General features: G+C 38.5%; 1 protein-coding gene across 2 annotated transcripts in view; it reads right to left on the bottom strand.

The window, feature by feature from the left end:
• arhgap42b (Rho GTPase activating protein 42b) overlaps positions 1–27361 on the bottom strand; it is an 81338-nt gene that overhangs the window by 28625 nt on the left and 25352 nt on the right. For both annotated transcript variants that reach the window (XM_026193698.1, XM_026193699.1), the window contains exons 3-4: positions 25875–25936; positions 7167–7238 (exon numbers count right to left, since the gene is read on the bottom strand). In XM_026193698.1, the coding sequence (XP_026049483.1) occupies positions 7167–7238; positions 25875–25936 (134 nt within the window). The remainder of the gene's footprint in view (positions 1–7166; positions 7239–25874; positions 25937–27361) is intronic.

The following is a 27361-nucleotide window of genomic DNA, read 5'->3' as shown; positions in this document are numbered from 1 at the left end:
CCTCTGGATGTCTGGATGTTTTGATCTCCTCCATACCTGCTTCATGCCCTGGAGGACGGGGCTGTGGCCCCCCCACACCCTCTAGCAGATCATTACATGAAGGAACCTTTTAAAAAACAAAAAACAAACGCATCCATGCTCACAGGTGTACACATGGGTGATCACACCCACAAACTACACCCTTTTTGGCTCCTACCTCAAAGCACACTGTGTTCTGTTGATCTTATGTGCTGCACAATAATGTTTAATATTTAGTATTTACTGTCATATTCCCATATATCATTGTGATGTTGTTTATTCTATTACTCTTGTTCTCTTCTGCTTGTTTTCTTTTTTCTTTCTCAGCAGGTGACCCAGGTGATTGATATATGCATTTTTTTTCTTTTTTTCTTCTTTTTTTTCTTTTTCTGCTCATTCTGTTGGTTTTTGGTTTTTGCCCTTCTCCCCCGTCCCTCTTCTCAGCTGTTTCTCTTTCCCTCTTTCTTTCTCCCCTTCTTTCCCCCAGTCAAGTCTGTCCCATATTCAGTAAGTGAAAATAAAATAAACAATAAAAGGTGACTCAAATGGACCATTACGGCAAGGCTGGGATGGTCAATTTGGTAAAGTAAATCCGTTGGGCATCTTTCTTTGCCTTTAGACAACAATTCTGATGGCAAAAGAGCCAAACGGGACAGGCAAAAAAAAAAAGAAAAAAAAAAAGAAATTCACAGCCCTCACAGCCCAATACCCCTATTCAATGCAACGGTTGAAAGAAATGTTGGGAATCATGTATTATCGCAGGGTACTGTTGGAAGCTTTTTTCCCCCCCCTAAATGCTGCCAAATGTGTAAGGAAATTGCATTTGTGGGTTGAGCAGCAGAGTTGAGTAAGTGGGTTACGGGAAGAAAAACGTCTCTTTTCGGCAAAATCTTCTCTGCTGATGCCAAACTGTTTTTTTCTGCCATAGTTTGTTGTTTGGTGTTGTTTCATCGAAATCTGAAGAAACTAGACAAATTAGCATTTTAAGAAGTTATTAATGTAACAAACACTTTCAGCTGTGTTTACTGTCACACTATATAAAATGATATAATGAAGAATAAACAAGCACTGCAGGCCTGGCCTTGCTAGTTTATATAATGTTACCTCCTACAAATATTTCAGACTGAAGAACATAGTTGATTTCACAAAGCCAACCGTCTCAGATGGTTTGATCTATTTCAGGATAACAGGGCAAAATATTACCAAACTCTTACTGCCTTTCTTATCAATGAGCTGGGACAAAGCTATCACAGCAGCTGCACTCAGCGCCATCTTTCATGTTAAATTTTTCTTTATGCTTGTAGGCATCCTTCTTCTTTTTCGGGATGATTTCACTGTTTGCGCATAATCTGATTTAATATACTTCTTTTGCGAAAGGCAATATCTTATATATTTACAGCGAACAGCTGCTGCCTTAAAACAGGTAAAGACCGACCTCTCAAGGTCTACTGCCTTGTGAAATTCTGATGATCAGGAGAAAAAGTAATTACTTTCAGAAAGATTGTTTTAATAGTGTTTCTGCTTTATTGGGTAGGGCACAGTGGGAAGTGATGGAACAGATACGAGAATAACAAAAAGAAATGTATTCAATCTGCATCGCATTATTCATGCGTTTTGTTGTTTTTGCACCACAAAGTTTGAGTCTCTGCATCATCTGCGGTGCTGTCATCTCAAGTTCTTAGGAGAAATGTTTTCAAAGCTCGTTTTGTTCTTCTTACCTTATCGCCTTGTGCATTTTTTGATAAATCACTACGACACTAATAACTGACAGGCTGCTAACCTTTTTATGCAATGCATAGTATCTAGGACAGCACTTCCTTCATTGATTATACAATGGATTTTTATGTTAATACAGCTGGGATGTGTCGTTCTCGTATAGCGAACAAACACAACCACAGTCTATAAGCACAATGTAGTGAAAAGGTCAAAGCATAATTAATTAATCTGTCAACAACTAATATATTGGCTATAACTTTAACAATCAGTTGCAGTCACTGTTATTTGAAGTTTTCTTGCTTTTGATGTACCCGGCCTATCATAATATACATTTTCAATAAATATTAAAAAGTATACTCATCAGTAAGTTCGGGGTGTTTAATTATGCAGTTTCCCAGAACAGAGCAACCTCTACTTGGTTGGAATCTGGAGTTTAACTTTGTGTCAAACCCAAAGTCCTTTTTAAAATCTTCTATTGACAATGGGAAACTCAGATGTGCTGAAATTCTCTGCCAGTAAACAGGACTTTCTGCCATTAAAATTCTTTTGCAGTCCAGTCCTAGTATGACAAGTGCGAGGCTGTGATGACCCCTAGTTTTTACTCTCAACATTCCTTTCCTCGGCATGTGTTTTAGATACCTAGGTGGGCAGGCTATAAAACCGGTGCTGGTAGTCGGCTCGCCTGGCTGCCCTATATTTACCCTCTCACTTTCTTTTTAGCTCCTTCATGTTGTTTTTGTGCAACTCAGACAAACTATATCCACTCTCAAATACATCCAATACAAAAGATTCTACTGCCTTTCACATTCAATCATTTTTATATTTTTGTCATCTATTAAAATTACGTTATCTTGTTTAATACGTTTTATTAAATTTGCTAGTTAAACCGCTACAAAATGTGCTTCCTTACCAGGCAAGCTGTAACAAAAGTGCAGGCTTATCTGATATTCAGATCTGGGAACTCTTGCAGAGCCAGGGGACTATGTGGAAACCTGAGTCTGCATATCTTATATATTTTTTTTTATTTGAAAAAAAAGTATATCAGACATAAATTAATATTCAAAGTGAATATCAACAAAGGAGTCTGGAGGGGATCTTCAACATCCTGAGAATTTTGGAAAATGATAAAAAATATTTTATCACACTTTGGTTCAAGGGCACCTGGTGGCTCAGAAAAATTAAGGAGAGAAGGAAAACCAACGCATGGCACCAGTTTATCTCATATTAGTTTGCTACTCTTTTCTATAGTCTGTTCTCTATCATGGTCAGTGTAATCTTAAGCAGTAAACAATGGCTTACAAGAATACTTAAAAACAATTCTTGTGGGCTGTGGAGGGAAATGATATGATGATGATATTTGAAGCTTGTCAACTCTGCTTTGGTAATTTGGATTAACTGGCCCTTGAAATAAATCAGATAGAACGATAACACTATATGTTTGAGAGGAAACATCTCTTCTGTGAAGTTTAACAAGACAATAATAACACCCTAACTAGTTCATTATCAGACTGCCTGCTCCCATGTTTTTATAAGTACTAATATTCTGAGAGGTCCCACTTTTTATGGTTAACATCTGTGCAATAATATAACCACATAACCACAACTGCTGTTACTGACTTTGAATTTAAGGGGGAAACTGAAACAAATATTTTTAACTTTAATAAATGGATCAGACTTTTAACATAAAAATATTCAGACTTGTCTGATCAGACAGCTGCTGCGTAACAAATTATTTCACAGTAAAAGTGTGAATCTGTTTGTGTGTTTGACAGCTCCTGACGCCCGACCAGCTTGTCTGTGCTTCAACTAATTGATTGTTGTGAATAGTTAATGAAGTAGTGACACATAAACGTGTACAACTCTATGTTGCCCAGGGTTTTTTGTTTTTTTTTCTTTTCAAAATGAAGTGTTTCAAAAGGTTCTGCTGGTGGGGGAGGTATGCTCACTTCACATTTTCAGGGCTGCGATGAGAGCTAAAAGAGCAGGGTAGTAAAGGCAGTTTGTCTTCTTTGGCTCTTGTAAGGCCAGACAGTGTCTAGTCTGTAATATAAAAACATGTTAAGTCCACCTCCGTGGATTGTACTGCATGGAACATTCCATTGTCAATTCTGGGATCCAGTGCCAGGTGAGCAAGCCAGATTAAATCAGGCAGACAGGACCAAAACTATGAGCTGACAGGAGAATTCACCATCTTTTCCCACTGCCATAACCCATGCTTTTACGGAAAGCTAATTGTTGGCTTGTTGCTAGCAATGGCTAACGGAAGGATCTAGTTATTTCTCGCTTTTAAATAGCTCAAAAATCCCTAATATAATTATGGATAAGTTGAACTTTTTTGAAACTCTCTAAATGAAATGTCATTTATTTTTTAGTGTAAAAAACACTTCATAATTGGCTACTCTATGGCGTTACACAAAGTCATCCTACACTGCATTACACTAGAAGGGATCTGAAGACTGATCTGATGAGTTTATGCTCTCAGTAGAACTTCTTTGTAAATCTTGGCCACACTATGTTTAGACTTGTCTATGGTATGCTGATTAGCTAACTACTTATGATTGAGGAGTCATTAGCCAATGAGCAAGCAGCTTTACAGTCAGTCCATTCCTCTTTGTTACATCCTGTTCTTTGAAACCGAGATGCTAACGATGAAAACGCTTATCTTCAGGCTCAAAAACAGGACTTTAGAAATCAGCAGTTGACATCACTGTAGCTATAATCATCTTTTATACTGTCTGTGGGCCAGCCCTGTTTTCCAGTATTTTAATACAATTTAAAGTATATTGGATACAAGTAAAAGTTCTCAGTCATGTGCACGCAAAGAGGCACTTACCTACATCTAGTGACTGATTGAAAAATTCCAAGGTTAATGAAGGTATAAAAATATACTGTTCCTATCTGTGTGATTGCAAAGGTTTTGGCCACAGCTGGCAGGTGTATCCCCAGGCCACTTTAATTGATCCCTTGACTCAGCAGCATATTTTAGGATTATGCAGCATAGATGGAAAAGTCATATCTAATCTAGTTAAGAATCATCTGATGTCTAACCACGCTTTGTACAGTAGGACCTTGCAAATCATTGGTGGCCATCTGTATCCCAATTGGGTCTATTTGCACTAATTCCTCACACTCAGTAAGTGTGGGACCCCCACAGTGCCCCTAATGTTGAAGACGATCTTTGAAGGAAATATAATAGTGTCAAAACTTCAGACAGGAAGAATGCCACCCACAGTCAGACACCCCCTGGTATTTCCTTGACAAAGTGTCCCTGGGGCCTATTTAAATTTCAAGGTCTGACAACCACTAAATACACACACATTGCCCCCCTAAATGTGCACAAAGCTTTCTAGTACTAATTTAACATCAGCTCTATGTGACACTTCAGGCCCACTTTTGAAAAAATAAATAAATCATAAAATATTAATGAATATTCATTAAACACAAATGAATATTACAGATGTTTTAGAAGTTGAACACTAAACATGGTGAACAAAGCAAACTGTTCATCATATTTACTCTCCATTAAGTAAACTGTGGTCACTGTAGCAGTATAAATAAACAGAAACTAGGATCATTCTCGATTCTTATTTCAGTTCTGAAAGTATTGTTTGTGTTACCTGGGAAAGCAACAGAAACATATACCTGAGAGTAAAAAGAAGAAGTGTAACAACAATTTCAGTTCTACATCACAGTCTGGCAGCCAGTGCATATGGTGCTCCGGTGAAAATATGTGATTGTTTGAGTTCTGGAAGCATGTGTATTTACAGTAGACTGCACTGAAGTTTGAGGGGGTTCATTCCAAACATTTGGATCAGCCTTGTGCTAAGCAGACCGTGCCTAATATGTCCTATAGTGCTGCAGTCAATCTGCTAGTGAGTTGCTGCTATGGAAGTGTTGTGCTTGTGCCTAAGAAGCTGATACAGTGGTACGTAACCTCTTTGGGATTACTCGAAGCACACCCATATAAGGCAAGAGCTCCCAATTTGTCCACCTTATGTTCTCAGACATGAAATGCAGTAACTGGAAGGGTCAGACAGCCTGCAGATCTCTCCAGATTCTCGGAACAGTGGAAAGTTGCTCAGCCACTCATGATGTCAGCCTTTTATCTCACTCTAGTTGGGCTAATGTTTAGCGGGGGATAGGCCGTAGGAGGAGAGAGCCATTAGGAGAAAGTGGTCGGAGGAAATAAGCAGCAGTGGGAGTGACAGGGGCTGTGGCTTTTAAGGAACTATTTTATAAACATAGTCAGTCAATGCAATTGCACTGAACACTGTGATGGGGAAGTGAGAGAAAGAAATGGAAGCAAAATGTGCTTTTTCATTATGGTAGATACATGTGATGCCTAAGACATGAAGTGACATCGGTTATTTGGCCTGGACAGAAGAAGGAGATGATTTATGTTCACACCTCAGCGCTGTGAAGAGAGATTGTTCCATTATTTTGGACGTACAGTAAGGTGACTGCTTTTACAGACCAGTGGCTGTCAAGTCATGTGAAATAAATCAAAATGTGCGAGTCTAACTTTGAGGCTAGGTTGACCATCACAGGGGTCAGGGTTGTGTAAAGATGTGCAAATGATTCATAGTTCAATATAAAGTTAGGAATGAACTTGCAAACTGTGTGAGAGAGCAGTGCAAAGGCTTGCATTCTACAAGCTTGTTCATGTGTGATCTCACCAAGGGAATAACCACAAACAAGCTGCTGTACTTTCATTTTATGCCTTTGCGTTGGCCAGGAATGAAAGCATGGCTTGTGGCAACAAACCCACACTGTTCTTTGCAGTCAGCTTCAGCCTCAACAACATGTCCACTGTGGAACCAGGATGCCTTCAAGCAACACCCCTACTGATATCAAAAGCCTGTATGCAATAGGTTAGTGAGGACTGCATTATACGTATCAGGTTTAAAGTAATCTGATTATAAAATGGGTGAAGGTGAAATATATTAGATGCTGAAAGTTTGCAGCTAGAATTTTATCGTGCAGTGCCCTTTTCACAGCACAAAAAAGTTTATTTTTATATTAAAATGAAGTGAAATATGGCATGGGATAAAGTATTGTATTATTAATGTGGTTTTCAAAACGGGGAATCTGTCAAATGTAGTTTGTGCTAATTAACATAGTTGGATACAGAAATAGTAAATGTCCAATATGTCTTGTTTTAATGAATATAAACTAACTACTATAGAAAACTAAAAAGAGTTAATACCGTTTAAGATCACAATTGCAGAGCAACACATTTGTTTATACCCCCTACTAGCCTCATTAATTAGGGGCAGGGCACTTCTCTTGGTAGTGTCACATTTTACTTTTAATTAATGATTTACATACTGTAGTGAAAATGAAGGGGCTTAGGAGAGGAGGTGAGCGTGTCAGAATACATGAAATATCCTGCGCTGTTCAGCTACTAATTGCACATGTAGGTGGTCTCTTACCTTCGCAGCGCCGATTTGCTCCTTACGAAATTTTTCCAAAGGAGTAATCAACACATCATCTGCATTCTGAATCTGAAATGAAAATCATAAGAAAGCAGTGATACAGACAGACGTCAGTTTGACTGAAAGATAGAACCCGAGTCTTCAGACTATTTCAAAAAGAATTATTAGAAAGAAAATATCACAAAAATGTAATCTGGCAGGCATTCACTTTTTTAACAATAAGCTTGGTCTACAAATGTGCCCCACAGGAAATTATGGAATCATTCAGCTTAAGTCGAACACAGTTGAAAATACACGTGGAAGATGGAGCAATCACATTTAATAATATTTCTTAAGCCAGCGACAATGAACAATGTGTGACTGCACGGAACCGAAATGAGTGCAGCAGATCTATGAGATAAAGCACTCAACAATAGTCTTGCAAGGCAGACAAAAACGGAGCCTTTTTATATGAGCTTTGATGCACCAGTATTGTCAAATCTTGGTGAGTTATAACACAGTGCAGCAGCACAGCTCTACAAGTTCAATTGGCAATGCATTTAAATTTTTGAAGTATGTCTCTACATACTGGTGACCTCTTCTGTGACCGGAAAAAAGGTCTCTGGAGGAGTCACTCCGCTTTTATTCCAGACAGAAACTGAAAAGCTGAGATACACTGTGTCAATTACTGTCTATGTTGAACTGCAGGTGAGCAGTTCAAAAAGGTGCCATTAAGGTGCTTCTGAATTTTCTGTGTATGAGCTTTCACCCACCACTGGTGGAGCACAGGAAGCACTGCCATAAATGACATGCCTCTAAGGTTGATTTAAGGTGTTATTCTGTCCAGTGATAAACTAAGGGCTGGGCTCTATGATACATCTATGATAACAGCACTAATTTAGTGGTGTCAGCTCAGAATGACTATCAGCTTCCCAGCTACAGTCCTCTGAACACAGACTTTCTCGAGATGGAGTCTTTGTTTTGAACCATTAATCATAGCATATTTTCACTGTCTAAAAATAACCCTGTCAGCTCCAAACCCAACCAGAATGAGTGACTTGAAAAGGAAGATGCAATCTCTTTAGCCTGCAGTGTTTTCATTTTCCCTTTATGATGTGGATGTTAAAATCTTGTAGAGTAAATATGTAACTTTTACTTGTTGTAATAATGCACTATGATTACACTACAGTCACAAATTTTGCAGCTGTTCAAAAGGGCTTCAAATGAAACCCATGTTAAGCTTTAGAGCTGATTTTTTTTTTTTAAGTTAGCCCCTGTAGTAAATGTCAAGAAACGAGAGAAGAAAACTGTGTTTTAATTTGAAAATAATTGAATGAAATTATCGTGTTATTGTGTTACAAGTAATTAGTAGAAATCTCTCTTTGTATATGTTTATGGATGTAGCTTTCTAACCTAGCTTGCCAGCATTAGCTGATAACTTAGCACTCTTGTTAAAATACAGCCCCCTTTGGCTTAAATAACAAAGATGGTGACAGTAACTAGGGCTGTGCGATATGACCAAAATCTCATATCCCGATATTAAGACATCTATCGTCCGATAACGATATAAATCACAAAAATGTAACATTTTCTGTAAATTCTGTGAATCTCGGGCAGCTCGTCTTGCGTGAAGTGTTTCCAGCTGGGCGTCGTGTACCTGGAGTCGAGTGTTTTAACCGATGCATGAAACTATACATTTTTAGACATAGGTTGTAACTAGAGATGGACCGATCCGATATTACGTATCGGTATCGGTCCGATACTGACCTAAATTACTGGATCGGATATCGGAGAAAAATAAAAAATGTAATCCGATCCATTAAATATCACGAAAGCACCTCACAAAACTTGCAACCCGCCATAACTCGCCTCAGAACGTTAGCACGTCGGAGCAGTATGCATCACGTGATAGAGCGGCTGTGGCATGCGGGACCTGTCGGTGGTCTGGATAGCATTTGGAGCTTCGCTAGCAACCCGGCATTTCATCTCCGACAAAGTTATCCCCGAGAGAAGTAAAGCAAGTGTGTAAGTCCATCTCTGAATGTTTGTAAAGCATTCCTGCGTTAAGCTTAACAAGCGACTGCCTCTTCTTGCTGCTACTTCAATCATGAAACTGCTTAACGATCAGCTGATCGGCTTTTCTGTCGCGAGTCCATCTCTCTAGTTTGCTTTTGGCCCACTTTGCACCAGAAAGAGGAAACCAGCGGCTGAACAACAGCAGCACGTTTAAGCTTGATCAGCTGTTGTTAGAATTTATTTAATATTACTTTCTACTCGAGGATCTTTTCTACGTAGCTGACGCTGGTAACTGTGCAGGGGCGGATCTAGCAAAGTTTAGCCAGGGGGGCCGATAGGGCATGAACAGGGAAAAGGGGGCACAAAGACATACTTTTCTTTCTTATTCTCATTTAAAATGTCGAGCTTTTAATAAATAATTATCTGACACCCAAAGTTTTAATCTGATGCAAAATGAATAGAAGTCAATTACTGTATATAGTGACTATTAAGTCTAATATATATACCCTAGTAAGCTATAGTACTTTTTCCTTTGGGAAGGTACCATCTGTGCAGTCTGCAATTCTGTTGAAGAAAGATGTTGAATCTATTTAATATTTCTTGAAAAATAATTGATTTCTGTGCATTTTTTTTCACACTGCATCAAATTAAGGTTGATTACGTCGATTAAGCATCATGAGGTGGAGCGTGAGGGGTGGTTCCCTATTTTTTATTTATTTATTTTTGTTGTTGCTGGGAGTTGGAACCCTATTAGTTAGGTTGCTTAATATTTATGCTAAGTACTCTTTAAAATATCAGAATAGGGAGGATGGTGTAGGTTTAAGTTTATTAGATTGATCAGTATTGCTGAACTATGAAACATTTTTTTTGCATACAGGTATAACAGAATAGCTTTAGTGTAGTTGTTGTTTTAAACTTGAGTATGAACTTATACAAAATGCAGCAAGATATTTAAAAAACAGTTTTGTTGATTAAAAAACACTATATCGGATTCATATCGGTATCGGCAGATATCCAAATTTATGATATCGGTATCGGTATCGGACATAAAAAAGTGGTATCGTGCCATCTCTAGTTGTAACAGCCGCCGTTTTCTTTGTGAGTATTTATTACACGGCGTGCTGCGGGGAAAAGCCTGTTCTGTTTGAGTCTAAGGTTTATTTTTTAGCACCTGGCGGCTCTTTTTTGCTTCTCATCTGTAAATACTCTAGATCTTTCACGTGATTCAGTTTATTTTGAAAAGTCTCAACAGGATCTTGAGCTTTATTGTGAAAGGTTTATGTGGAAATAACGACAACGCATAAAAACAAGCGCTTATCTGTCTGTAGTGTGGTTATATTAAATATAAGAGAGAGCGAGAACTTTAAGAAATTAATATAGCCACTACAGTGACCATCAAAATAATGAAAAAATATTGCAATAAACAGTTCATTTTGCGACACCACGAAACAAACGATAGCGTAAAATGCAACGATAGACGTTTTTATATCGTCATCTGATATATATGGTTATATTGAACAGCCCTAATAGTAACAACACTAAAAAACAGAACAAAAACAGAACAGACTTCAAAACATAAAATCAGAAACCAATAACATATAAAACAAATGAGGAGTAGCTCAAGACTTTTGCAAAGTACAGTAACTTCAAAACCACAACATCTCGAAACTTCTACTGTTTAATACTATAATCAATTACTCATACAACATACAGCATTCCAGCAAAATGTTGTGATTACTCAAACATAAATGAATAACAGCTTGTCCCTCTCTCATATATTAAACATGAAGGGAACAGATGAGGATGAGTAGGTAAGCCAAATTATTTTGTCAAGACAACTAAAAATAGGAGGAAAGACAAACCATGAACTGGTAAGGGAGTTGGGGGATGTACTGTAATAAGTCTGATTGTGGTGGCTCAAGCTAGCATCTGCCCAGATTTAAGGTCTCTGCTGCAAAGGTTTTCATGCCAGATACCACAGGGCACCTTGAGAATCTATTGTTCAGTAATCTTGAGCTTGTGTGTTTTTTTAACTACTCTTTTTGACTCAAATAACATTTGGGGGAATTTGAAATAATTTCAGGTTATATTAAAACAAAATTGAACATTTTAACCTATTATTTAGTCTTTAACCTTCATCTAAAATCAGGTGCTTGATGGAAATTTGAAGTAGGAAGTGCTTTACATATAAAATATCATCTCGCAACCTGCAAAATGATTCATCACCAGATGGGGTTTAAAAGCATGATGGAGCTCTGTAAGATAAATCAAGTCTCTTTGGTTACAAGTAATACTCCACCAGAAGCACAGAGGACATTTGATGGTCATCAGATCTGTTATATAAAAAAATAATCTCTTAGCTGTTAGAATCCTCCAGTCGTATTGAAGTCGTTGTGTTATCTACCGTCTCAACAGCAAGAACGACACTTTTTTCATGTTCAGCTAAATAGACAGGACAATTAAATACACAGCACTCCAGGCTTTTGAGATTATGATCTAATATTTGAAAGCGACTGAAAGCAAGATAAAAATACCAAGTTTGTTCTTCTCTGGATTTCTGAGTCGATGACTGTTGAGTTTAATTGTCCTTGAAGGCGACTGCTACCTGAAATCTGACAGGATTTAGATATAATAGGAGCGTGATTACTTCTTGTGTCAGTTAATGCATATTACATTCAAAGCAATGGAAAATACATTTAAAATGTTCAAGATTTCCGATCACTTTTGATTATTATCTTCCAATAAGCTGATTCAGACAGTTAAATTTGAAAGAGGCCATCTTATTTAAGACTCAATGGATTACTTTCAAACTGGCATTGTGCCGAATGCCCTCAGCAACAGCCTCTCTCAACAGGATTAAATCCATATGAGCGAGCACAGTGTGATGCTTGAAAGGATGCAATAGCGCTAAGCAATTTCATTATCAGATAGGGAGAGGAATGTCAATGTGCTGTATTTCCCATGCTCCTGCTTTTACCAGTCTAAACATCAAGCAGATCAAAAGTGTTACTCTGAGGTTAATTTGCAGAGGCCGACCAGAATGCCACCAAGGCCAGCTCAAATTGAATACTGTGAAGTGTACCAATTCAAATTTTCCCCTTTCAAACACATCTTTAGAACCGATTTAAATGTGAATATCAACTTTAAACCCTTTGGAAACATCATGTATCATTCATCTTTCCCTTAATAAAAATATTCTGCTGGATATCAGACTTTTTTTAAGTTTCCTCTTTAATCTATGTTTACTGCAGAGAAAGCCTGTAAATAATCATTACTTAGGCCAGCTTTTATTAGAAGAGCACCTCTCATGTTCACCTCTATGACTTACAACTGCTGCTAAAACACATTTTGGGTAAAACCATTTCATATTCTATGCAAATATTTATATTATTTATTATGTTTCAGATCGTCTAGAATGGCTTAAAGTGCATATCTCGTGGCCGTGGTTCCTTGGTTGTGTTGGTGCATTTCACTTGCAGTTTATAATCACTCTAGCATTAAACTGTATATTGTGCCGTCTCACCGGTTTCAGTATGTAAGTCTATAACAGGGCAGTAAATAACTTTTATAGGCTTTTTGCCCGTTCCGTTTTGACAGCGTCCTCACAATGAAACTCCAACTTAATACACCTAAAGCCGTGCTTCTTCATTGCAAATCAACTGAATCGCTTGGTTTTTGAATACACACAAACTCACCCACATGCATACACACCGGGCTTGCCATTTTTCTCTGGCTGAAGAGGCGTCATAAAAGCCCGCTCGGCCACCGTGCTGCACTATCTTTCAAATGAAAAAGCATATTTCTGTTTGTTGTTATTGTAGCAGTTTCACCCTCATGCACACTTTCCAAGAAAATGTGGCTCCAGGCGGAAAAAACAGTTCTGTAAAAAGCCAACTGGGCCCTGACAAGAAGGTGTTTTATCGGTGGGTGCTTGCAAGTGAAAATCTGTCAACTGTGACAATTTAGTAAAATCCTGTGACAGAAACAGGTCACAATTTTCCAGAATGGTTAACATCTAACGAGAAAAATACAAAAAACTTCCTAATTTTAATCTGTTTGATTTGTTTATTATATATTATAAGAAAGAATCATATCAATCAGCAGATTTTGGTCAGTATCTATTTGTTATAATATAACAAATAGATACTATATATTCTAGCAGATTCTAGTTATCTGCTAGAATAGCAGTCCTTCTTCCTTTGCAGCACGAATAAGTCTCCTGGTGATAAATATTAAGTTATTGGCTTAACTAAGCATGCTTACAGTGGCTTTCGTTCTTGGAGGTGATTTAATTTTCCCATTTAGGTTCCCACCTTTGTTTAGCTGTCAGTTATAAATGGTCATCTAAAGCCTTTGAGGCTGAAATGAAGCTAATTTGAATGTATAATTGTGCAAATTTATTAAGCGTAAAAACCAGTAGAGAAATACTGCTGATGACTATCTGAGGAATGTTAACAAGCACTGCTGGCGCAGCCTTTAAATGCAATAACATGAGTGGGTGTGCCTTACATGAAAAAAGACTGCGTGCTAGACGTCTGTACTTCTTTGTCCTGAATTGTATTACACCTAGTAACACCCGGCGGCATCAAATAAAAATATCAGCAACAATAACACCACACCAATAACCACAGTGATAGCAGCAGCAACCAAAAAGGAATTAGTCAAACTTATTAAAGATGCGGAAGCAAAGCCCCCAAAACCTAATTAATACAGTGCGTTAAATGCATAATAAACATTATCGTCCGTATCATCATGACAAAATAAAACTTTCTATTTCATGCTGACAATGGGATACAACCTTTATTAGAAGAGGGACTGCAATAGATATGCGTGTCTGTCATTCTCTCTGCAGATTGTTTTGCAGAGAAGGTGTGCGTGTGTGTGTGTGTGTCAGGGGGGTAACAATCTCGTTGAGCTAAATCTTTATCTAGTGCAGCAGTGGCACCTGCAGTAAGCTGCAAAGCTATTCTTCCCTAACTTTTATGAGCTATGAAATAAAAGCAAACCTACTGCAGACAAAGTAACACAACAGTGTGAGAATAGATGTGACACGTTTGCCCTACACAAATGTGATTGGCGAGTAAGCTGTTAAGCAAGGATATAAAGAAACTGCTGAAATGGAGATAGTAGCTGGTTTGTGGGTCCCATGAGGATTTTCTGTTGTTTGTTTTAAGCACAGTTAGAGACTGCTTGACCTTTCTTGCTACCAGAGTTTGAGGCTGCTGTGATTGCTGTCTGCACACATTTATCCCTATGTATCAAACAGTTTGCAGGTAAAGAGCTGCAATATTAAAAGAGCCACAAAATGGAAAAGGTTTTTAGATTTTTATAAAGTGGTGATAAACAGATATTCTTACCTAGTTTTCCTGAGTAACATTTGGGCCTTACCAGTACCTTAAAATATGAGCAATACCTGGAACTCAAAACAATAATAAAATCTATAACACTTTGGCAAATCTTACAAGGTTATTTATACATTATTGTAAATTAATTTAGAAATTGCTACTTGGTAATTAAAAAGCAGTAATATTTATTCGTCATAATAACCGTGTGTCGAAGCCTAACTAGCATACTAAATCTTAAAAGACCGTAAAAGTTAGTACACCTGGCAATGAGTGAGTGAGCATCTCAGGCTACTCCCACACGTACATGGGTATTTTTGAAAACGGAGATTTTCCGTTTTCGTTTTTTTAAAAATCCCGTCCACACGTAAAAGCCAAAAACGAAGGAAAACGCTGCTAGGAACATGCCAAAGCAGCAGGTGGCGCTATATTCCTATCTGTGTAGAAATGTTGGCCAATCAGAAGTCAGCCTGCGTGGGAAAGAGTAAAAAAAGATGGCGCATAGAAGCAGAACTGAGTCCTATGTGTGGAGGGACAGTAACTGTGTGTGTATATGTAAGCATTTAAACACTGCAGAAAGTAAAATTAACAGTAACAGTATTTTGTCTTCGTCCGCCATTGTAGAAATTCACTTCACCGAAACAATAACCTGACACACAGTGTGACGTCAAAAAATGTGCACACCTTTGATGCTGCGTCCACACGTAAACGCAAAAACTGAGTTTTCAAAAAATATCCACCCTGGCAGGAGTTTTTAAAAATCTGTTTTCAGTGACCAAAAACGCCGTTTACGTGTGGACGAAAGGTGCAAACACATAGAAAAATCTGCGTTTTCAAAAATACCCGGGATGTAGCCTCAGACTACGTCCACACTAATGCGTTTTCGTTTGAAAGCGCATCGTTTTCTCTCCGCTTTGGCCTTCCGTCCACACTGAGACGGCGTTTTCCTCAAGGAAAAACGCAGCGGTTTGAAAACGCTCTTTTGAAAACGCATACATTTCAAAACGGAGACTTTCTAAAACGATGACGATGAATTTTAGGCTACGTCCACACGTACCCAGGTATTTTTGAAAACGCAGATTTTTCTATGCGTTTGCACCTTTCGTCCACACGTAAACGGCGTTTTCAGTCACTGAAAACTGAGATTTCTAAAAACGCCTGCCAGGGTGGATATTTTCAAAAACTCCATTTTTGCATATACGTGTGGACGAGAAAAACGGAGAAAGCGCAGCGTCAAAGGTGTGCGCCTTTTTTGACGTCACACTGTGCGCCACATTATTGTTTTGGTGAAATTAATTTCTACAGTACTGTTACTTGTACTCTCTGCAGTGTTTAAATGCTTACATATACACACACAGTTACTGTCCCTCCACACATACCACTGGGTTCTGCTTCTATGCCCCAGCTTTGTTTACTTTTTCCCACCGAGGCTTCTAGACTTCTGATTGGCCAACATTTCTACACGGTTAGGAATATATCGCCACCTGTTGCTTTGGCATGTTCCTAGCAGCGCTTTTCTTCATTTCTGCGTTTACGTGTGGACGGGATTATTTTTTAAAACGAAAACGGAAAATCTCAGTTTTCAAAAATACCCATGTATGTGTGGACGTAGCCTCAGTATCACGGCAAAACATTTAACAGACACGTGTGCATTTCACACTTTGCCATTTCACGCTTTGTCTGTCCAAAGTGTGAAATGTACACGCATGCAGAAGTTGCAGTAATCTGCAGAGGGAGATATTTTATTTCATGCCAACAGGAAAGTGTTTAAACAGACCTTATTAACATATTTTCATGTAAAAACATATTAGCTGCCTAGCTTAATCGTTTCTGGCGACTAAGGAGCCTGAAATGTACTTCCCACTTTTTTGCTCACTACCGACTTCTTGGCTTTTAATATCTTATCTCGCCCTGCTGGTGCTGCATGTGTGTCCATTTCACGCTTTGGAGAGGCAAACTGACACGTTGGACTGGCGTGTCTATTACATACTTTACCAGTGAAATCACTCTTCTAATGAAATAACATGCAGACATTTAGCTTTTAAACATATTCTGCATTAACTCTTGCATGCATGTTGCACTCTCAAAACTCCTTTCCACGGTGAAGCATTTAAGCATTTAAGGCTCAATGTCTCCTTAAAAGACAACAGCAACAGAAAAATACATCATATCAGTAAACAGCTCTTCTGGTGGTTGCCTCAGTTTCCACACTTTTGGAGAAGCAGCTGTCTCCAGACACTGAGAAAATGCTCTCCATCAGATGAATCAGTGACCTTGTTTTACTCAAGTGTAACATACAGTAACAAGCAGAAAGCATAAAGATAACCAGAGCAATGAAGAGGAAAGAAATCACACTAGTGTGTTATGAACTGGTTTCAAAACAGTGACAATCTTCAACTCTTTCAGGTTATTTCTCTGGTTTCTATCACTCACTGCATGATCGGAAGTCACAACTTCCATGCACCAGTACCAATCAACATGGCCTGCTTTGATGAGAAAATTGGTTTTGGGAGGGGGGGGGGCTATGCTGTTAAAGCATTATCATTACTTAGCACATTATTTGGAAGTAAAAAGTAACTGTCACAAGAAGGAAAATGAATCATGAAATAGGACAGATTCTTTACTTTGAACATATTTTCTTTTCCAAGAAAATATCCTAAAAGTATCCCAAAGTGGGGATTTGGGCTACTCGTAGGGCGATCGTGGCTTAAAGAGTTGGCAGTTCGTCTTGTAACCGGAAGGTTGCCGGTTCGAGCCCCGGCTTGGACAGTCTTGGTCGTTGTGTCCTTGGGCAAGACACTTCACCTACCGCCTGCTGGTGATGGCCAGAGGGGCGATATGGCAGTCTCGCTTCTGTCAGTCTGCCCCAGGGCAGCTGTGGCTACAACTGTAGCTTGCCTCCACCAGTGAGTGAATGAATAGTGGAATTGTACAGCGCTTTGAGGGCCCCGAAAATCGCTATATAAAATGCAATCCATTATTATTACAAAGTCTTGATATAAACCTCAGTAGATTTAAGGAAAACATCTAAAATTAAAATGACATTTATCTATTGCAATAAAGAATTTCAGTCAAACACTGCATGTGGAGGATTTCTTAAACAAATAACATAGCCATAGCATGCCGGCATGTATTAACCAGAGTGGGTGATAACCAGAGAAATTTTTGCTCATACTAACTGAGGTTTACTTTAGCTTTGGGGCGTGTAGCACAACGGTTTGATGATGTTCACTCCAAATACTTTTCAGACTTTCATTAAACAAGCCACCATGAATGTGCCTCAGAACAATGACTGCCTTTATTTCACTGTGTTGTTTCAGGGTCAACGGGACATTCCTCAGTTCACAGGCCAGCACACAAGCTACCCACATAGCAGAATTACTGTACTGTTAAATCCTGGGAAAACAGCAGCAGCATATTGCTCACCACAGACACACTTTTTGCATTTAATGTCAGGCAAAGACACAAAATATGTATAATTGCATGTCTGTGAATGACTTGTAAACCAAAGGAAATTCAATATGGGGAATAAATGCATCACATGCAGCTGAGGGACTATTAGGGAATGCTTTTCTTTAATAAAGGGGGAAATGAATTTGAGAAGTGTATTTCCCTCTCTCTCTCACACACACACAAATATATATATATTGACATTGTATACATTGCATTTTAATGCTCTTGATACTCCTTTAAATAACTGTGGAGGAGTAGTTGCAGTCTGGAAAATTTAAGAATAGACTCCAGCTCCAGTCTTGCAGTGGGAAGTTGGGCAATTATGCTGCCCACAACATACCCGTCTTCTTCTGTGAATGTCTGTTGGCTGCTATTCTTCCATCTCCAGATTAGTGTCTTCATAAAGGGCACAATGACAGAACAATAAACCTTGGAAGTTCTTGATAGTGGAAGAAACGCAGGCTTCCAAAGGAAAACTACTTAAGCACATGGAAACTCCACACAGCAGTGACAGCAGACACTGAGCTACTGCGCTGCTTGAGTTACTGTTTTCATTTCGAATATAAAGGCAAACTGCAATCAAAGCGAACATTTGTGCAAAAGGTGACTAAAATATTTGGGCTATTTATCTACTGATGTGTTTATGCATGCCTGTTCTTTAAAGTAACTGCAATTCAGTTGTTCCCAACCCCCAAATATATTATGCTGCTCTTAAGGTAACCAAAATATAAAAAAAGAAGCAACAACACCATGAAAACTCAATGTGTTTTTCAGCGCAGCCTTATCCCAGGGGACATGGATATCACTCCAAGAGCCCCAACATCAGGGCACTGCCCTTCTTCTCCTTAATGCCATCCATGCTCAACAATGCTGAACCTTCTCAAACCATGCAGAACTTTAACCATTTTCACTATTTCTCTGATGGTTGGAGGGGAATTCAGGGGAATCAACTGGGGAATAATAGCAAAAATCTTTTTACCAGGATAGAATTTGGGAAGTTTTTAAGAGGAATAACACACTTGGGTAGTTGACAAGCCAATCACAAGCCACAAAGCAAAAAGATTTTAGGCCTGGCTGCCTGCTGAGCCAACAGACAATATAAAGCTTCATGCTTGGCAAACCCTGCAGAAATTGTGCTACTGGTAAGAGTTTTGTCCAAGCACCAGAGGCAACTTAGATTTAAAGCACGCTAGGTAATACTCCAGAAATGACAGGGACCTTGATTTGAGACATGCATATTTCTTCTATATCCAGTCTGAAATATCTACATTTTTAGTCACTCTCATCAGTCTGTGCTTTTCTTACAGATTCAGTCCAGATGTGAAACGGTACTAGATGGAGGGGTTCTTCCTTTTTTCCCCCCACAGCCAGCTTCTGAAAGTTTTCAACTGCTCTGTCTGAGCATGACAAGTTTTTTTCTATTCTTTTTACTAATGTGTGGCTGCAAGCACATCTGTCTGCTGTAATCTATTAGGGGAAACAAACCTGCAAAATAGAAACACCATCTGGCAGTGATTGTGGTTTAACAATAGCAGAGAGTCAAGTCTCAGCTGATATATCTCACAATATTTCATGGTTTGAGCATAGGATAGTCTCCTTGTTAGGAAATGTTTCATACATTTGGTGAACATGTGTTGGCTTGAGATGTGCTAATTAAGTTCTGAAGACCAACTGCTGTAAAGACTGAGATGAAACTTTCTGGTTATCTGTACTTTTCTCCTGGTTTGTCTCAGTCAGATGCATAAACTGTGACAGTGGATCTGGAAGAGATTCAGGGAGTTTCCTTTTTGTGCATTGCCACACAGTAACAGTGAAAAGTTGACTGTGAATTAAAAGCTGTGAAGTACTTTTTGTTGCATCTTTGTAGTTCAGTGTGAGATACCTGTCTGCTATTTAGACTTCGACTACAATAGACTTTATTAGAATTGCAGTTAGGCTCTGGTTTATTCTCCTTCTATCGGTGATTTTCACTGTGGTCAACTTTTACCTAATTTAATTAAATGGAAAGTCATGTAACTGTTTATTTAAGGTCTCACAGCTGGGGAAGCCAAACAATGAGACAGAGGGATATAATCTCCCTGAACATCCATAAAAGGCTATAGGGAAAATTCAAGAGGACTATAAATGCTACAAAGAACAACATGGCGCATTATTTTTAAATGTTAGAAGTTTGAAAGCACCTAAGGACTTACTAGATCTGATCAGCAGCCAGACTGAGTAACTGAGGAAAAAGGGCCTTGGTCAGACTAGATTAACCGAATGGTCGCTATAAATGAGATCAAAATTTCCTTTGGGAAAATGGGAGAAACTTACAGAAGGACAACCATTAGAGCAGCACTCCATCAATCAGGCCTTCTGGTATAATGGCCAGGCGGAAGCCATTCATCACAAAAAGGCACATGACAGCGTGCTGGAAGTTTGCCAAAAGGCACATGACAAACTCTCAGACCATGAAAAGAAAAGCGCGTATATGCTGAAAATATAATTTCACAATCTGGCCGCAATTCGCAGTCGTCCCCATAGTCAAGCATAGTCTTAGAGGCAGTATCAAAACGGTGCCAATGTTTGGCAAGTCAGACACGTTTTACATTTTGACAACAATAAGCATACCAGGAAGAAATCACAGGACCAGCTTTTCGAAAACTCTGTAAAAGTCCTGGAGTATCTCAGCCAGAGTCAGGAGAATCTCTGGAGAGGCCTCAAGGTTGTTATCCACCAACACTTTCCATCAAACTAGGTAAGCTAAAAGAATTCTGCCAAGAATAGGAGAAACCAGAAGAAAGCTGTTCCAAGCTTGTGGCTCATTCCAAGGAAGACTAGAGTTTGCGATTGCTGCCAAAGGTGAATCAACCAAGTATGAAGTGAAGGGTCTGACTGCTTATGTAAATGGGTTATTTCAGTCTTTTGAGTATAGCCTTACAAAACACTCCAGCTGTTTAAAAAAAAAATACTGTGGAGTTGTCATATCGAGACTAACAAGAAAATTATATAGCTGTGATATCAGCATAAAAACATGGTAGAAACTCGACTTTATTTTATATTCATTTAATCATTTCAAATAAAAATGAATTCATTATTAATTTTTAGCTGAGACCTAAACTGACTGCAAGTTTAGATAATCTAAAGGGTTTGATATTAAACCCTTTTTCTTTTATTCCTACATAACTGGCTTGTTGCCACCAATATGTTGTTTATAGCAAAACAAGTAATTTAATAGCTCTATAAGCTCTGTGGTGTCATTAACCTTTTTTCATCAGCTTTTATACTTGACTTGAAAGGTGTTTACATTCTGGGTGCTACAGCATTCATTTTTTGTTTTGTGGTCATCTATGGATGTTTGACCTTCTCTGTACAAAAATGATGTATGCTAACAGTTTGAGGGCAGTTTGTTTTTTATTTGATCTGCTACAAAAAAAGAGTGATTAAAAGACAAATATGACATTCTTGGACTCATCAAAGCTTTCCGAAAGCATTTGAATGGTCATTCAAATCAAATCAAGACGCTATTGTAGTGGAAACTAGGACGTATATATCAATCAGTGAACTTGGTATAACCAGTTTGGCTCTATAAAAATGAGCAAAGTACTTGTTGTAGCTTACTGAGGAGCATCATTCACAGTTTTATGCCCCAAGTCATGTGAGTCATTTAAAGTTTCCATTTCATATATAGGAGCAATGGAGAAAAAAATAAGGCAGCATTCAGTTCAAAGTAAACAAAATCCTTGAATAATCTTCTTGGAAAATGATATCAAAAAGTCACTTTTGCACACCACGGGGATTTAAAAAATACAAAGTTTATCTAAGGCATTAGTTACATTGCACCTGTGTCCCAAGAGATTTAGAATGCACACAGGTAAAAAACAAGAAAGAAAGAAAACCATAAGAAAAAGCGTTTCTTCCTGCATCACATTACAATCAGCTCAAAGTGCAGAGATCAGAACCCTGTTTCTTGCATATTCCAGAGATCTGAGGAGACAGAAGACTGCTAGGTGAAGAGAGGCAAGATGATGCAAAGAGGATACTTTTCAAGCAAGTAGGGGGGGAAGTGTGTGTGTGTGTGCTATGAATATGTTTTTACTTATTAAATCTATCAAAGATGAATGAAGTGCTGCATCCCATAGCTTCTTTGCCTAGCCATAGCCGCTTTGATTTATTAAATTTACTTCTATGACTTTGGATTCTCAGCTGTGCCGTCATTTAAATTCTCTTATCCAGTTCAGCTTGTCTCTGCTTGTCATTTTGACTTGTTTTTGTTTTTTTCACCATTTTGAAATGACACGACTACATAATATTTACATATTAATGCACATGCAAACGTGCTTTAATATGTATCTGTCCTGTCAATTTTTAATTTTATGTCTACAGTAGCACTAGTGTCAGCTTCCTAGTATTTGTGTTGAATCCTAATAAATGCACAGATAAATTATACCCTCTTTGTCAGCCCCCAGATGACCACCAGCATCCCAGAGGAAGAGAATTACACACAAAGATACAAAAAGCAATAAACAAACAACAACAGTGCATGTTTATTCAGGAGAGGACAAACCTGTATATATAACCTGTACAAACCTTAGACTCTCAGTGCATCCAAAACACATTTATTTCCTTTGATATTTCTAACTAATCATGCAAGAAGCATTTATGCCCACCACTGATTCCATCATAGCCCAAGATTTTCATTTCTAAGGTTACACTGGTGTTTCACACCCACAAGTTAATATACCGTACACACACATTTTGCTGTATTTCATGCTACCACCTATGCACCCATACTCAGTATCAAGTTTGTTAGAAGTGGTGCTGCAGGCACACAAACAAGCAATTATGACTACCCGTGGTATATGAATTTAAATTAAGATACAGAAGACTTTGGCACTTTCTTCGTTGCATTAATGCTCTGTATATGCAGGTGTCTTAATTAGAAAGCTCTGCATCACTTCCTGAACTACTTCCTAGCTCAGAGCAACACAGGTGTCAGAGCTGCTGCTTTCTCTTATTCAAGCACAAGGTCATGACACACCAATTAAGGCAATAGTGAGAAAAGTCAGGCACTCCCAACATTTGAATGCACTAGATAAGCATCCCTCTTCAGCATGTGGGTTTCTTAACACATTTCCCCCCAAATCTAACAAAGTACTTAGAAATGTGAAAAGAATCAGCAGCTTATTTGTTTTATTTATCCAGGCAGCTAATCTCGCCAGATTAAGAATCACTTCTATGAGCATATTCTGGGCCCAGACAGTGAAAATTAACTTTGTAAGAATTTTGATGTGGTGTGAAAGCAGACGAAATCTCCACGATCACTATTCAAATACAAAGCTCTTAAACAGTCTCCTTCTGACTCAGGGCCTGCCTGGCCACCTCACTAATGAAAGGCCTGCTGCTCTTTATTAGATGATAATTATGTTTACGTATAGAAAATGCTCTTTGGATGTTGCATCAATGCAACATCCAAAGAGCACATGGAATAATGATTTATCAATTATTGCTTTGCTAATGACTCACAGCAAGAAGCCCTTAGCCCTTGTGGAGGTTTTTCCCTGGGAGCTCAGATTAGTGAAACCACCCCAAAAACAAGCCAAACAAAAAAAACATGCTAGCTTAATGTTGCCATTATCAACCCAGGACAGGCTTGCAAAACAGCTTATTTATCTCAAGAACTCACTTCCTGGTTAAACAAAAGGTTAACCTTGGTTAAAATTTCCGATGCCAGTGAAATAGATTGGCAATAATTGACTAACTGCGAAGAAGACGCATGATCTAATGCATTTGTAAGCATCTGAGCTTTGGAAAAAAAAGAAAAGAAACATGTTTCACAGGTGACATACATTTATTAATGTTACCTTTATTCTTGTAAAATGATTAGGATGACACAATATTCCTTAAAGGTATGTAGCCTAACGAGAGATGACCCATTTCTTTAAGTGCAACTCTTTCCATCATAAAATTGAGTTGTGCTTTGAGTGTCAGCTGTGAGATTCGCATTCACATTCACTGAAACTCTACATAATTTTAGAAATATATTGCAAGCCTATCCAAGAACATAGAAGCATGGGTACAGTATAGCCATGTCCATCCATCCATCCATCGTCTAACACTTATCTGATATGGTAGCTTGTAGCCCATCCCAGCTACCTAGCGTGAGAAGTGGGGTGTGAATGTGAGGGTGAATGCTTGTCAGTATAGCTGTATATATGTAACCACAATAACCACATATTGTAGACATGCAAACTTATGTGAGATCTGTACCTTAAACTTCAGTGAGCTATCTCAAATAAAAGTTTTGGTATCAAACATTTACTCTCTGCAGTCTAAAAAACGTGGCAGTATAACGTTTGTAGATTCCTCCGTCACGGTGAACACAGTTCTAATGAAAATGTCTGAGGTAATTGAAAAACCTGTAACTGCTAACCTACAGCTGGTCACATTTGCATATCAGACCTCTTAAATCAGATGTACAGCTGAAGTATGTAGACTAATGTAATTGCTGCCTTGAGACATCTCTTAGTGCCACTGTCATAAACAGCTACTTTTACCTTTAAATGCTAGACACGGGATATGTTCTTTTTCTGCATGAAAACATCGACTCAGGGGAACTAACAAAGTTGTAAAACTTAAACTTTAAAGATGTGCAACTTTAAAACAAATAAAGTAAAAGCAAAAATACTACCAAGCATTTTATGTTTCACTGTACTGTTTATACTCTACAACTGTGCTTTCTAACCGTCTAATCCACACTAGAAAAACCATGCATGGATAAGATGACGTGGAGGTGTGCACAGACAAATACTCTGTTCCTTTCAACAGATATCTCTATACTGTCATTAGCCAAAAAATTAAATTATGACAAACACACAAAAAAACGTGTCTGCTGTCAACTGCTTATCCTCCAAGAAAAAAAAAGCCATACTGTTGGTTGAGGTGTGTGTGTGTGTATGTGTGTGGGCTCAGTTCTGCAACATTCTCACACCAGGTGGGGCATAAGCCCCTCCCTCTGGCCCCTTCCAATGCCCTTGCCCTTTATGTCATGCCTGGTTTGTCTGCAGGCATTCAGCGGAGTTGGAAGCCTTTTTTTCTGACCTTTAGACCAGCCATCCGGAGCCATAACTGCCACTTTTTGTACCATGCTAAAAAAAAAAAAGCCAACGATCTTAGTTCAAAAATCCATCAAAGAAAATGTGGGGCTTTAAATTGTTTTGCCAAAGTTTCTCCATTCCGTTGCCGTTTTAATGTATTTTCATATTACTACCTGTATCAATCATTATGTTATGCTCTGTTGACTTCCAGTCATCTGAAACCCATAGGAAAAATGTTTCTTCCAAGAATAAAAACCTCTAAAGAATGTCAGTTCCTATAATTCAGTAATAGCTTATGTTCTTATAAACTAAGTTAGTAAAGCTGTGTAACTAGAGACTGTGATGCTCTGGTCAACAGGTTAATGCAGATCTACTAAGTACTCAGTATAAGTAACAAATCAAATTGATTTCATTATGGTAAAATAAACAGCTACTGTTCCATTTTGCTTTTTGTGAGCTGCAACTACATCAACTAATCATTAGCATTGCGGCAAAACTTTATATGACCACCCACTGCAACCACAAACTCACTGATATTTCTATCGTCTTGATTGACTACTATAAATTCCAGACACAAAATCCATGTTTAAAATCGAATGTTTGGATTTAGCAAAGCAAACAGATTAAAAGTGAACGTACTTTCAGCACGCAAAATAAAATAAGAGGAAACTATTAACTAGATAATTGGCAATATTTGCTTTAGTGAATGTGATTTTGTTTTATTGTTGTATATCAAGTTATAAAAATCGCTGTCAATCACCGGATGCAATAAAGACTGCAGCGCTTCTGTTTGAAATCTTAATTATGGTTTTGTTTGGTGTCTAAAATTGGATTCTTACCAAGCGTCTTCTTTCCTCTTCAACGGTGTTCAACAGCTGCGAGAACTCTTTGAATGACTGGGCTGAAACAGAATAAGACATATCGGCATATTAAAATGTTTGGTCAATATATATATCAGTATGTATGAGTCCCCATTTCACAATATATTCACAGCTGAGAGAGTACACACAGTGAACTGGGCTTTTGACACAGTCACATGATTAAAAAAATACGTAAGCAGAAAAAAAAGCATAGCCGTTAAACGTCAGCTGGTCCTGGCACCCTACGAGCACTGGAGAGGCGTGATGCTAAAATGTTTATTTGCACTGCAGCTTCAGACCTTTCAGTGCAGTACATTTTAGAACCTAATAAAAGCATGCAGCTGTCCAATTTAAGCCAAGACCAGCAGTAAAAAGAAAGGAATAGTAAACCAACAAAAAACAATACTTCAATTGAACCCACTGATTGCTTCCCTTTATTTTCTCCCACAGCTAGGGTTTGCAATATAGTGTCACAATACAGGAGAGACTGATGTGATAGAGATATGTTCCTGCCATCAGGGTTATACTTCAGTGGCTTATATTACATTTTGCAGGGCCAGATGAATTCAGCATACAATGCATCGAGGCTTATCTGACACAGAACTGTGCCTTGATAGCTTTACAGCTTCATTAAATAGAAGGCCAGATACAACGTGGCCTGTCTTGGTCAGCCCCTGTGTCACCCTATGTCTAGCCATTTAGCAGCGGTCGAGCTGCTCTGCTTGCCAACACAGTAACATCATTATCAACCCCGACAGCCTGGCATAGGGACCCATGCATCATCTTAGACACTTTGGTCCATTTACACACCAAAGCTTTTAAAGACCGGGGAGCAATGATTTTGTGCCAGTGATCCTGCAGGCAGGCTGGCCTCCTATTAATGCTACCAGTTCCTCTATCAACGGTGAAAACCTCTCAGGGGGTAAAGGGCACAGCTGGAGCCACTGATGGGACAAGATTAGACTGTGAAGAAAGGAAATGGGAGTCAAAGTGGGGTTATAACTTGCATATCATTCACTGCTAAGTGGAGGGAAGGCAATAAACCCGATGAATCACTAAATTAAATAAAGTTTAGTACCTTAGGAACGGATGAATTGGGAAGATAAGCTTTTTAAATGTACATTTTTCTGCACACTGTAGCTAGACAACAACAAGAGCTGTATGTTTACAATCAATTTTATGTGCTTAAAATGATGCTTTTTCTGTTCCATATTTAACATTTCAGAGCTGGATTTTTGCTCATCTCACTTATTCCACATTTGAACAGTTCTTGTCGACTAAAGGATTGACCTTCTATGAGTTGGGGCTGTAACTTTTCTAAAGATTTAAATTTCTATAGCCACATCAATCTTTTCGCCCCATTCTGGCTTGGAATGTGAATGTCACTGCAGGAAGTCATAGACTGAAATCAATAGAAGGTCAGATGAACCTGTCTGGCAGCACATACAGGATCCCAATGTTATGTG

Source organism: Astatotilapia calliptera, chromosome 14 (assembly GCF_900246225.1).
Source record: "Astatotilapia calliptera chromosome 14, fAstCal1.2, whole genome shotgun sequence".
NCBI lineage: Eukaryota > Metazoa > Chordata > Actinopteri > Cichliformes > Cichlidae > Astatotilapia > Astatotilapia calliptera.
This window is presented reverse-complemented; position numbering and strand designations above follow the sequence as displayed.